This window comes from Cibotium barometz, chromosome 1 (genome assembly GCF_041138505.1).
Source record: "Cibotium barometz isolate CiBa-2024 chromosome 1, ASM4113850v1, whole genome shotgun sequence".
Lineage (NCBI taxonomy): Eukaryota > Viridiplantae > Streptophyta > Polypodiopsida > Cyatheales > Cibotiaceae > Cibotium > Cibotium barometz.
The window spans coordinates 13,923,926-13,937,977 of NC_141046.1; the positions used below are offsets into that span (position 1 = coordinate 13,923,926).

Below are 14,052 nucleotides of genomic sequence, written 5' to 3' on the forward strand. Positions count from 1 at the left end.
CAAAACAATTGCAATATGCATTTTTGGGGTAGGTTTTTCATGGCACTTTCATGTTCTTTTTTGTTTTTGTATCTTTTGCTTTGCTTTTACATGGTATCATTTTCTTGATTTTACTAATAGTTTCTTGGCTTACCTATTGCTCTTACTTTGAATTGCAGACAGAAATAATGCGACCCAAGTACATCATGAAAACGGATGATGACACCTTTGTGAGAGTTGATGAAGTGCTTTCAGTTTTAAATGAAACAAAAAAGAACAAAGGCCTTTTGTGTGGCTTGATTGAGTTTGATAGTCAACCACATCGAAACCCTAACGACAAATGGTTTATAAGTACAGAGGTAAGGATGGTGTCATGTAGGCCTCTTATCATGTGTATTTATGAGCAGCCTCTTGCATTCTTTAAATCAAACTCTTTTTGTTTCTATGATGGGAAGAAAGTAAGTATTTGTAGGGTTCTATCACTATCACTTCACCTCACTTCACTTCACATCAGTTGCCATCTAAACTTCACATTTGTATCACTTCATTTCACTACCACCTCAATTTCACAATTTTATCACTTCACATTACTTGCCACCTCAACTTTACAGCCACCTCAATTTCACTCTAGAGTATACCTTCACATTACCTCGTTTGTTCACTTAAGTTGCCAGGCTAGAGTCTATGGAGCTCAGAACCAGGGATAGTGAGTATTTGAGCCGAAAGATAGACTAGTCGTCAGTTAGAGTAGGTAGTTGGAGAAGAAGGAAAGTGCACGGAAGTAGGAGTAGGAGTATGCAGCTTTGTGGTTCTTGTTCTCGCTCTTGTAAGTGACAGCTAGAAGTGGGAGGAGTGGGTAGATCCGCCCGCCCGTCAATCCATCCCTAGCCCAACTCGCCAATCTGCCTGCCTAGCTCCAAGCTACCCCAAGCCTCGAAGCTAGTCTTGTGTGCATACCGCACACAGTAGATACACTCTGTGCACATGACAATAGGGCCAGAGGTCAGAAGAGAGTAGACTATGATGAAACCTTTTCTCCAACTTCAAAAATGACAACTAATCGAACAGTCACTGCATTGGCAGCTCACCATGGTTGGAGTAAGCATCAGTTGGACATAAAGATTGCATTCTTGAAAGAGGATCTCTTGGTAGAGGTGTATGTACAACAATCTCTAGGCTTTGTGGCTGTTGGACATGAAAGTAAAGTGTCTTTTAAAGAAGGCACTCTATGGTCTCAAGCAAACTCCTCGAGCTTGGTATGAGAAGATTCATGCACGTTTGGCCAGCCAGGGACTCCAGAACAGTCCTACTAAGTCTTTCCTGGAGTTTGCGCTTTATTGGCCAAAGGGCGGCTACATTGTTGTGGTGTTTGGACAAGGTTTGGACGCCCGGTGACCGGCCAAGAGCCTATAAAAGAGTGGCTTGGGTCAGTCAGTTAGTCAGAGTCTCGCAAGGTTATGCGAGAGCTCTGCGGTCAGGAGCCTAGATCTAGTGCAGACGTGCACCTGCTTCATGCAGCCGAGGCAAGCAGCAATCTCGAGGCCCGTGAGGGTAGCTTCGTGGCGGTATGGGATGTCATGGGGTAGAGGCTGGTCGGTACGTCTAACTAGTTAGCTCAACTCGTGGCTCGGTGGGGACAGCCAGGTCTTGTGGGCTTTGCCGACGGCTGTCATGGTTGGGTGGTGATTCGTGAGTCAGGCCTGCACCCCCTTCACAATTTATGACTTTGTTTTGTAGGTTTCGGGTCTGGTTTTAGGATTGCTCTACGAGGAGACCTTGGGGATTTGATAGTGGTATCAGAGCATGCCTCGGAGAGCGAGCAAGTTGGTAGGTAGGAAAAGAAAAAGGTCAAGAAGAGGTATGAGTTCGGCTACACTGCTGTTTTTTTTCAGATTTCAGCGTGTTTTTTTCTTTAGTTTGCATCGTTGGAACCCGAGGTGGGTTGTGATCATGGAGAGGGTCGACTTGGATAGCATGAAGAGAGTTGGGCAAGGTGAGAAGAAAGCCAAGCTTTGTCGGCTGTGAGTGAGAGAGAGAGAACCGATAATTTCTTTCGTTTGCTGCTGTTCTCAGGTGGCGGGCAGCCCAAGCAGCCTAGGTGCACCGTTTTTTTTAGCCCTCCCGATTTTTTAGAACTTAATGTTTTTTTTTAGCGTTGATTGGATTCTCACACGTTTTTTGACGGCAGCCCCCTGTTTTTTTCTTTAAAAAAAACGCATGCAGCATGGCTTAAACAAAAACACGTATCCGGGTGGCCTTTCACAAAAAGCTTGTTATGGGTTTTTTCTTTTCAAAACCAGTGTGGCAGTTTTTTTTAATTAAAAAAACTAGTGTGCGCTTAAAAAAATCAGCGTGGAAGTTAAAAAATAAACTAATGTGGGCTTAAAAAAACCAGTGTGGGGCTTCTACAATTCAGCACGGCAGTTCTTGTGAAGGCTTCTTGCACCATCTCGAGTTGGCAGTGCCTCCTTGTTTTCTCTCTTCCTTTGGCAGCCAGCTCTCCTTAGTGCAACCCGAACCCTTTGTGCGTGGGTTATCTCTTAGCTTTCGGTAGCTTTTGCTTTCTCTTTGTCTCTCCTCTTCTAGGATGTCGACCCAAGAATCAGATATGGAGCTTGCTCCCGAACACGAAGACTTGTCGGCTCCCGAGGCTACCGATGGCAATCTTTTCGAAGATTTCGTGACTAAATCTGATTTTCGGAAGTTTAAAGTTACTTTCGAGGCTTCTTTTGTAGAGCATTAGGCACAGGTCACCGTGTAGATGCAGACTTCCCAAAATTCTCTCTCTCTATTGACTACTACTCTGTCTACTCTCTCGGGCATGGATACCTTGGTGTTTAGGCCCCAACATCACTCCGGAGCAGTTCGGGAGCAAGCAAAAGTAGCGTAACAAGGAGATTGTGGACATGTGGCTACATAAGTGGCAGGTCCACTTCCAGTTTCATCCATATGGTGATGACAAAAAGATTTAGTTAGTAGCAGGTTTCCTCTCGAACAAGGCTTTGCTTTAGTGGAAAGAACTCAGACCTAAACCGACAACCTGGGTACAGTTTGAAGAAAGAGTTCCTCAAGAAGGAGGATGACTACGACATAGTTGCTCAGTTTGCCAGTTTGACCATGACGGTTGACCTTGCATAGCCTCACTTATGAGGTCTACCTCCAGAAATTTAGAGACTTGCAGATGAAAGCTATGAAGATGGATTTTACTACTCTATTGGGTTTCTTCGTAGCAGGATTACCCGACTTGTACCGTTTATAGTTCAAGAATAACAAGTGTAAAACTTTGGACGAGGCCATTTACTATGCGTGTATTTATGATGCTACGATGTTCTCTTCTAAAACCAAGACCGTAACCGAGTAGGGGAATAAGCACCAAAGAAAGTTCTCCGCACCGATGACTAGCACGACAAAAGAAAAATCTTCGGGCCAACCTTCGAAGAATTCTAATTTGACTTTAGCGAAAAAAAACTGTCTCTTCAAGGCTTTGAAGCTCAAGGAGGAGGGACGTTGCTTCATCTGCGAAGAAAAAGGACACATGCGTAACGAGTGTCCAAAGAAGAAGGATGCTAAGACAAACACAGGACCCATGACGAAGGCAGCCAACTAGTTATCTTTGATAGGTACTTCAGTCAATGTACTTTATAATAGCCCGGTTATCACTATATAAGTTCGGGCTCACTTTTTCTAAAACGGGAAAAAGATCCTTCTATTAATTTAAAAATGGCAGCCCGAGGGCTAGCCGTACATGCTCAGAATCCTCAAAGGAGGAAAATTACAACTGAATAGGGGTGTTTCCCTCCATGGCTGGCCGCTCTAGGAGGGAAACTACCTCGTAATTAAGGAGAGAGAGGGGGCGGGGGGGGTGGGGGGGCGCTGGCGACTTATAACGCCAAGTAATCTCGCAAATTAGCAGCATCAATCCACTCCCACTCACCAGGGTCCCAATGAAGATATCTAATGGGGAAGCCACCATACAGCCATAAACACCAAGAATTTCTTCCCTGAGCGGCCCACTACTCTCACTGGATGAAGCACATACCTAGGTATGCGACCCACTACTCACTGGATGAAGCACATAGCTAGGCATAATCTCCTACATGTCACATCTAGCCAATCACCACCCTGGCTGAAGAGAGTGGAGCGTTGAAGCTCAGCTCTAACAATGCATAAGGTATCTGATCCACTGGGCGTCAGGATGCTTTTCATGTTCCCTCTGCAATGTGGATAATCTACGTATGATAACTCTCTCCGTGTTAATGACATCTTGTCTCCTGGCCAGGGCCACCTTGTGTTAAAAGTCACTGGTTTACACGCTCCAATGCCGATGCCACACTCTGCCAAGTAGAACAATGTGAGAACTCCATACATCACCACCTGCTGTGAAATCATAAAAAGACTCTTGGGATATGCACTCCCTGGATCTCTAATGCATAAAATCACCAGGCAATGGTCAGATTTGGAAGTTGCAAGGTGCTATGAGTGCATACCCACGTCTGTCAAGAACCCACTCATCAACAGGTAGGCGGTCTACCTGGGCATAAATGCAACCTGCATCCCTCCTTCGGTTAGCCCAAGAAAAGAGGAGAGAGTTTGGCTTCCTGTGGATGTCATCCTCTAATCAACAGTCCTGCCATGTACAGAGATGATAAAACTCTCCCATGATGCCATCTACAATGCCCTCATATCCCCCTTTTTTGTCAGCATGTCACTCAACCATGTTGAAATCCCCTCCAACAATCCAATGATCTGCATGAGGAAGAAGATTGGTGAGGGTTTTCCAAATGGGGTATGCTCTCCCCTCTATGATTAGGAGCATACACGTTCAAAATGCCCAATCACACCCCATCTTGCAGAAGAATGAGCCACTGTGCTCTGGCAGGTGCAAAGACCCATGGCCAATAATATCAAGAAAAATAGTGGTTGACACTGAAATACATACACCTCCTTTGGTCCCATCAGCTCCTGACCAAAAAATGTCCTGACAAAATCTTGCCAGATCTAGTACATTGACTGTCATCAAGTTTGTATTCCTGCAAAAAGCAAAATATCCATAGGAACTTCCGTAACTACCGAGTGAAGCTGGTCCCTAATGAGCTGCTTCGGGTGGCGATGAAAGATGCACCAAGCCCCTGCACATTCCATGTGACAACTCTCATGGCTTCTGAACGTGAAATCTACTACATTGACTGGCTTCAAGTTTGTGTTCCTGCAAGAAGCAAAACATCCATAGGAACTTCCCGTAACTGCAGAGTGAAGCTGGTCCTTAATAAGCTTCTTCCGGTGGCGAGGAAAACTGCACCAAGCCCCTGCAAAGTATCACCAACTTTGTGTACTGCATCCTCACCATCATGACTACCCAACTGAACCGCATCCTCATCATGCGCAGCACCAGGGATGCAAAACGGTTGGGTGCTCTACTGGGGGTTCTGGCAACAGGTCATGAGTGGGGGTTTGGGGACGCCTGGCAACCCGTTTCACCCAATTCCCTACAACATATCGTTCATGAGTGGCTGGAGGTGGAGCCGTATGATGGGGTGCCTGACGGGCTCGTTTGCGCCATCTCCTAGTGTGGTGCTACATCTAGGACAATCTTCGGCAATGTGTTCCTGTTGGCAACAAACACGACACTGGTCTGGCCTGCCAGCAACCTCCGTCCATTTTGCCAACAGAACACCCTTAACTCCACATCCTCAACCATCCACACCACAAGCACCCTGATCTCTTTCCACTATCATGACAATCAATGATGGGTGCCCAAGAATCTTCTTGTAGCTCAAGGATTCTATGATGGCTACATAAAACTCTGGATCCCAAAATGGCCAGCTCAGAAACACGAGCATGAAAAGAAAACCAAGCTGACAAAAACCAACGCTAAGCCAAACCTTCACCATTGGCTAGTCCCTGACCGCCTGCTTCTAAGAGCACAAGTGTCACGTGCACACCAGTCAGGTGTACAGTAACATGGCTTCATTCTAGCATCATTAGCATCATCAGGAATCATCAGGGTTTTAATCATGATTTATTCAGGCATTTTATGGGCATTTTACATCAGCCGACTAGCATTTATGCTATTAGTGGCATTATTTATGCAGTCGTGGACATTCAGTAGGCTGGCCGACTGTAGCAATACTGGCCGACCAGCATCAGTACCCGCCTATAAAGGGAAACGCATCCTCATCTGTTCATCATGCGTTTTCAGCCCATCATCATCAGCATAAGCAGTAACCAGTTCAGCATATCATCATCAGCAGCAGATAGATTAACGCATCACCCATTCAGCACTCAGTCCCTCAGCGTTTCTGCTCCAGGAAGGCTGAGAAGTGTAACGCATCTCCATCAGCATCATATTCAGCAAACGCAGCAGCATACAGTCCAGATTCAGCCCTCAGGTCTGCGTTTCATCAACCCCTCAGCATTCAGCATCTGTTCCCAAGCCTCCCTTCAGCGTTTCCTTCCCAGGAGACAAGGGAAAGAGTGGACAGCAGTTCAGCCCGCATATTCAGCATATAGGCAGCATATTCAGCATTACAGATCCATTTGGATCATCATTGTAACATCTTTCATTCATCTAATATAGCTGCATTGCATTGACACATATCTGTTTGTCTCTTAAACATCATTAAGTGCAGTTAAGTCAGACTAAGGTTGTGATTACTACGGTCTTAACCACCCACCATGTCACATTGGTATCAGAGCGTTACAGGGTAACCAGCCTTAGAGCATGTTCATTCCAGCAGTCATTCAGTCAGTCATCAATTTTATCGCTTCCGCACAGTTAAACCCAGTTCTCAAAATTTTGCAAGCCACCCTTAGGGATTTTCCCTTAGGTCTGCATTAGTAACCCATCCATCTGCATTCTTGCACAGCATTTAGGGTTGCACATGGCTTGCATAGCAGTTATCATAGCAGTCATCTTAGCAGTCATCCTAGCAGTCAGTCCTGCATACATGTTACCCATGAACTCTCAGGGAAGAAGGACATCCATCATCAAAGGAGCACATAAGTTTTGGCTTCAACTGGCAGCAGCAGCGGGTTTCTCTTCCACAGAAGACGGAAGTTTGCTCCAACATCGCCTCAGGAGGTTCAGAGCTTCAGGTACGACGGAGATGGTAGGTGAAAGGTTTCCAGAGGCAGGTCAGGGGTGACTCAGGTAGTTGCCATTCAGTTCCCGCAGTACATAGCGTCTTGGCTCAAGGATTTCACTCCTGCAGACGGCCTCAGTCCCAGCAGAAGACAGAAGGGGGTAGTGGTTCGGAGGAGAAGGATCGCAGAAGAGTCAAAGGTTGCCAGGTATCCACCCAGCAATAGTTTAGCAGCGGGGAATGTCACGTGCACACCAGTCAGGTGTACAGTAACATGGCTTCATTCTAGCATCATTAGCATCATCAGGAATCATCAGGCTTTTAATCATGATTTATTCAGGCATTTTAAGGGCATTTTACATCAGCCGACTAGCATTTATGCTATTAGTGGCATTATTTATGCAGTCGTGGACATTCAGTAGGTTGGCCGACTGTAGCAATACTGGCCGACCAGCATCAGTACCCGCCTATAAGGGAAACGCATCCTCATCTGTTCATCATGCGTTTTCAGCCCATCATCATCAGCATAAGCAGTAACCAGTTCAGCATATCATCATCAGCAGCAGATAGATTAACGCATCACCCATTCAGCACTCAGTTCCTCAGCGTTTCTGCTCCAGGAAGGCTGAGAAGTGTAATGCATCTCCATCAGCATCATATTCAGCAAACGCAGCAGCATACAGTCCAGATTCAGCCCTCAGGTCTGCGTTTCATCATCCCCTCAGCATTCAGCATCTGTTCCCAAGCCTCCTTTCAGCGTTTCCTTCCCAGGAGACAAGGGAAAGAGTGGACAGCAGTTCAGCCCGCATATTCAGCATATAGGCAGCATATTCAGCATTACAGATCCATTTGGATCATCATTGTAACATCTTTCATTCATCTAATATAGCTGCATTGCATTGACACATATCTGTTTGTCTCTTAAACATCATTAAGTGCAGTTAAGTCAGACTAAGGTTGTGATTACTACGGTCTTAACCACCCCCATGTCACAACAAGGCTACTATGAAGGCAACATTCATCTCTTGCTACCCAAGAATGCAGCCTGTGCTCATCCACCACAACAACTCCCCAAGGAGCTGTGACAAAAGGCCCAACAACTGAAGGTTATACAACCCCAAGCATAGCAAAGGTCCCAGTAGCATAATGTAATCATCATGAATGGAGGGATCATTTACGAGGACCGTGACTCGAGGTACCCCATTGAGGCTGGTGGTAACTGCTGCTGCATCTGTGATGGGTACATCCAGAACCTGCCCAAACCTGGATCCTATGGAGGCCAGTAGCATCCAACATATCCGGAAGGCCATGGAATCCGAGAAAAATTGGAGGGAAAACTGAAAAATGAAAAAAGAAACTAGCTACCTATGCTATGAACGTGTGTGGATGAAAAGGTCGTAAAAGTAACCATGTGGCTAAAATGAGATGCTAGTATGCACAAAAAGAGAGAAAAAAAGAAAATTCTACACTGGTGGCTAAATCACCTTTTTTGATACATAGAGCGTTGTGTTGCTGGTGGTGACTGCAGGAATGGCCTCACCCTTCTTATCCACCATGGGCTCTTGGTCCAGGATACATCATTTCCAAGGACATAGCCAATTTCATTGTACAGGCCCATTATAACACGAGCTTGAAGGTATATAGTCTTTTTTTCCGGGGTACAAGTTTTTTGGCACATATTTGCCTCTTTATGTGTTTCAAAGATGGCTCATCTTTTGATGTACTTCCGTGTTTTACAGCTATTTAAGCTCGAAGATGTATCTATGGGAATTTGGATTGAAGAATACAAGAAGCAGAATCATACAGTGCATTATGTTAGTGATAAAAACTTCAACAATATAGGTTGCAGTGATGGGTATGTTATTGCACACTATCAAAACCCCAAGCATATGGCTTGTTTATGGGGTAAACTTAGAGAAGGTGCAGGACCTGTTTGCTGCAAGGACCGTTGATGAGACCAGAATCACTATCTACTAACATGTTCATAACAGTTCCTAAAAACCCATGTTAAATAGCCTAATCAAGAAGAGTGTACCATACTGCGGTCATGCCCCTTAGAGTGGCAAGGCAAGTGCCCTGCAGTTGTGGCATTTTTTACCAGCTGTGTGCAAGGATTAACAAAGTCAGAAGTATGGGCTTTAAAAACAAAAAAGAAAAAAGAAAAAAGGGATGTCGTCCAGCTTCATTCGTGGTGCGGAGCAGGATGTAACAATTGGAGAGACTGCAAAAATTGAGTTCTTCTTTTGGCTCAAATCATTAATAAATTTATAGTGTTATTTGGATTCTCTGCCCTAGCTATGTGCTAAAAATGGATCTGAACAAGGCCTTGTTAGTGAACGTGATCGTTGTGGATGCTCACTTTTATGTACAGTATGCGAGACTTTCTTTGCTGAAAATACACAAGGTTATGTGTCCTTTATTTTGAGTTGTTGAATATTGTTGAATTGCCTTCAACTGTGGTGCCTTGCTGGGTTGGGTGATGTTCGGCATGAGCATGGACGTCGTTCCTTAGTCACTTAGGCAAGGTGATGATAGTGCATCACATTACATCACCCTAGATATTTGTCTGGCCCTACTATGTTGGGGAGATTACCAACATTGCAGTGGAGCACTATTGTCAGAAGACTTGTTTTAGGATAGGTTGGTTGAGTAAGCTACAATTGAAGTATGTGAGAGCTAATGATTAGAGAGGTACTACAGAATGGAATGTCTCTTATAGATTCTTGCTAGCTTGCCATGAGAACTGCTTCTAATCTCAATGCAGTTTTCCAAAAGAGACCGTCATGTGAAGGTGGCTGAGTGTGAGCTTCATCTAGTCCTGTCAACATAAAGTTATCTAGTCTTGCTGGCATTGATAGGTGGATTACAACTGTCAGGAAGCCGATCAATTTAACACTATCAAAGACTCCTGCCTTACTTCAAGTTAATCATGTCCAACTGGATCTGTGGCCATAGTCCAACACTCATCTGAAGCTGAGAACACAAATGAACATTTCGTCCATCACATATACATAGTGGCGGGCTGTGCACCGACGGGCTTCAAGTACCTGAAGACAGATTTAGTGGTCGTCTAACTGTAATAGAGATGGTAACCTTCATGTATGCCAAGATTGGATATGATATATGCAAGGTGGATGATGCTAGGGATGCAACTTTATAGGAGGTGAAGGAATATGTTGAAAGAGTGCATCAACGTAAGGATAAGACAGCTCAAAAATTCGGATAACCTTTCAAAGATGTTTGGGATCCATGCTATCATTGTTGAGCCGATGTGTATCTTTGTGTGGTGTAGAGCAGGTGAAGTTGGTGGCTACACGAAAATTTACAAGGATATATGATGTGTCATGTATCAGTTGTCAAAGGGATTTTGAATGTTGTTATTAGCATTGTGGTGTGCCCTCTCTCTCACCAGCGCAGGATAATACAAGTAGTTTTGGATGGTGATACTAGTTTAGATATAATTGTTGCATCTGCCTCCACACCTCCCACAACGGAACAAGCCTTGGGTTAATATGGATGCATATGCCCATACATTGGTGGCACTTCCCGTGAAAAAAAGCATATTTTCTCATGTAAAACTACCAAGTAGGCTTGGAATATGGTTGTTGTGCTTTACCAGTTACGTAGTAAACAAGACATGAGTGGCCTTCTCTCTCTCTCTCTCTCTCTCTCTCTCTCTTATCTCCATCTCTTTGTCTCTCTCTCTCTCTCTCTCTCTATTTCTCAGCCTCCTTATATGCTCTCTCTCTCTCTCTCTCTCTCTCTCTCTCTCTCTCTCTATTTATATTGTTCTTCTCTCCCTCTCTCTCCCTAGCTCTCTCTCTCTCTCTCTATCTATCTATTTCTACTCTTCTTCTTCTTCTTCTTCTTCTTCCTCTCTCTCTCTCTCTCTCTCTCTCTCTCTCTCTCTCTCCTGCTTTATTGAGAAGGAAGTGAAATCATTGAAGAATTTTGTAAGCCAAAGCCAAGATCTAATTCTATTGAGGGTGCCTTAGGGTAAACGACTAGAGCACTAGTATGACATTTTAGGCTTTTCTTATTTTTGTCCTAGACTTGACATTAGGCATAACACCTCAGTGGTTCTCTATGATAATATATGTTTCGTCTCATATGTCATTTTACCTTTTAAAGATAATAGAATGACTCTCTCTCTCTCTCTCTCTCTCTCCCCCCTTACACAATCCTCTTCTTCTTCTTCTTCTTCTCTCTCTATCTCTCCTCCTTAAACTATATCTCTCTCCCTTCTCCTCTCTCCACCCCTCTCTCTATCTCTCCTCCTTGAACTCTCTCTCTCTCCCTTCTCCTCTCTCCACCACCCCTCTATCTATCTCTCCTCCTTGGACTCTCTTCCTTCTCCTCTTTCCATCGTAATCTCTCCAAACCCTAATTCCAACATGAAGTCAAGGCCATGATCTCTAATCCTTACCATTAATCCATATTCTAGTAGGCTAATCACCTTCTTTTGCAAAAATGTAGCTTTTACTAACTTGCTTGGTTCTTACTCCATAGAGCTTCTCTTTGAGAATCAAGCATAGAGCTAGGCTTCCTCCCAATCAAAGGGCTCTACCTAATTCGAAGACAAATGTAGCAAAAAATGATGTTTTTCAATGCAAAAACATAGTTAAACATTTACAAAATCAACGCTAAGTTCTTCTAATTCCTCATGGGCATCATCAATTAGATGTATGAGGAATATACAATGAAGAAAATCAACTAGTTCATTGAGGAGATCCAAGTGTTTCATCAGTTAATCATCCCATTCATTATGGCAAGTGATTCACACTAATGACTGAGTTTTTTGGGGGTTTTAAGCTTCAAAAAATCACATGTCTATGAGTTGCTCTAACTCTAATTTGCACCTCTCATTTTGTGCATGATTCTCATCCTCCAAATTACACTTGTTTTTTGCCTATCTTTGTAAGGGGAAGATATGCACTAATCAATCATTAAGGTGTGTCATTAAACCTGGATCCAAATCACACTAGTATTTTGCCTATTTTCTTTTTAAGGGGGAGATATGTACCAATCATTATTAAGATGTGTCATTAAGCCTTAAATATCTATTGTAAAAGGGATTAGACACTGCCACTCAGCATCTCAATTGGTAAGACCTTCCCACATCAAAAAATGGCATCTCATTCCAGGAGTTTGGATATATTTGATGGCAATGTTCTCTACACTTGTAATATGAAGATCAAGCTTACTACTCCAAAAAAATCTTCAACAAAAGGGCCTAGCCTAATCATGAAAGAAAGGGTTACTTCATAAAAAAAATATCATCATCATCAAAACAGACCTTGCAACAAGCAATCCAAGCAATGAAGAAGAACCACGCTTTAAAGAAGTTGCTTAGCCAGCTTTTTAGTGTGAATTTGACCAATCATGTTGTTGGTCACACATTCTGAATTTCTTGATTTTTCTCCCATTGAAATTTTTATGCATTTCAACCCTATCTAAGGTCTAAATCTTTACTTGGCCTTGAGCTGTAAGCTCAGTGACTCTAAAAGGTCACCTCCTTTGTACTTTGACAATTTGTGTTTTGTACTTCCAACACCATACACATAAAGACTAAATCTTCCTTTTTTAAATATTTGTCCTTTAGATTATTATCAACAACTACATTGTTTGTAGTTTCTCAGCCATCATCCCATGAACTGCTCTTACCTTCATGTCATCATAAGATTCTTTTTGCTAATGCATTTTCGTCATCCTCCATCACTCGGCGCAAGCTAGTCACTAAGTATTCTAGTGGCATTATTGTCTGAAGGCCAAAGGCCAATTGGAATGGTGTCTAGAATGTAGCAACTTTTTATGATGTATGCTATGCCCATAGAAGAGAACTTGTGCTTGTGCTCCTAATTTGATCTACTGCTTATGTTAGAATAGCAGACACTGATCTTTGCTTGACATTTGCTTGTGAATAATAAGGTGATGATTTCCTTTCCTACTGTGAATGCAAGGAAGATGAGATTCTAGTGGTTGAAGAGAGTGTCCTTCTCAATATTTCCAAATATGCCTCCAATAAATTGAAAAACTTGGATCAAAGATTTAATTCTATTAGGAAGAGTTTCACACAAAATGTCATTATGAGAAAGGTGTTTCACTGTCATTGACCAGTGGACTACTACCTAGTGTTAGCCATTCTTATTACCTAGTGTTTCACTGTCATTGACCAGTGGACTACTACCTAGTGTTAGCCATTCTTATTACCTAGTGTTTCACTGTCATTGACCAGTGGACTACTACCTAGTGTTAGCCATTCTTATTACCCTGGCCTCCACACACTTGGTGAAATAATCAATCACTACAATTATATATCAAGTTTGTGAATTTCTCTTGGAGCACATGACTAATGGGGGTACACGGCTAATGGTTTCTATAAAGTCACTCCATTTCTAAAATGGTTGTTAATCCACATTTAATCCATAATAGGTGTCAAAGGCATCCTATGCTTTTGTTGAGATTGTTGAGGTAATGCAAATCATTGACACTCATTATGACCCTTAAAAAATTCAGTTGTATTGCCAAATAAAGTTGGCCACCATAGTTTTTCTTGTAAAAAATTCAATTGTATTACTAGATAAGGTTGGCTACCATAGTCTTATAACACTTTTCTGCTTTATCTTCTATGGCATAATTGTATTGCCAAATAAAGTTAGCCCACCATAATCTTTCTTGTAACACTTTTCTACTTTTTTTTCTATGACATAATGCACTCTTGCTACACTAGAGTGTACATCAAAAAAATCGTACTCTTGGTTACATAAACATAACACATCATGTTTTCTTAACTTATATAATTGACCACCAACAATCAATTGATAAGGAGCAATTTATTTGATTAAGTTCTTCATTTGATCTTAATTCAAAGGTTTATTGTCAAGGAAAAATCTAGAGATCTCCTCACTCCATTCAAGCACTAGATCAAGTTTCAACTACAAGTGCATCATCAAGTAAATCAAATCTTCCACTCCATTGCTTGATTCACCAT

The 14,052-nt window shown here is 42.8% G+C and overlaps 1 protein-coding gene across 1 annotated transcript in view; it reads left to right on the plus strand.

Moving 5' to 3' along the window:
* LOC147641627 (hydroxyproline O-galactosyltransferase GALT3-like) overlaps positions 1–9,346 on the plus strand; it is a 16,701-nt gene extending 7,355 nt beyond the window's left edge. Inside the window, exons 5-8 of the mRNA XM_086795284.1 lie at positions 1–28; positions 159–338; positions 8,590–8,697; positions 8,801–9,346. The exon at positions 1–28 is cut by the window's left edge and continues 101 nt beyond it. Coding sequence (XP_086651410.1) covers positions 1–28; positions 159–338; positions 8,590–8,697; positions 8,801–9,013 — 529 coding nt within the window. The 3' untranslated portion in view covers positions 9,014–9,346. The remainder of the gene's footprint in view (positions 29–158; positions 339–8,589; positions 8,698–8,800) is intronic.
* The last annotated feature ends 4,706 nt before the right edge of the window (positions 9,347–14,052 follow it).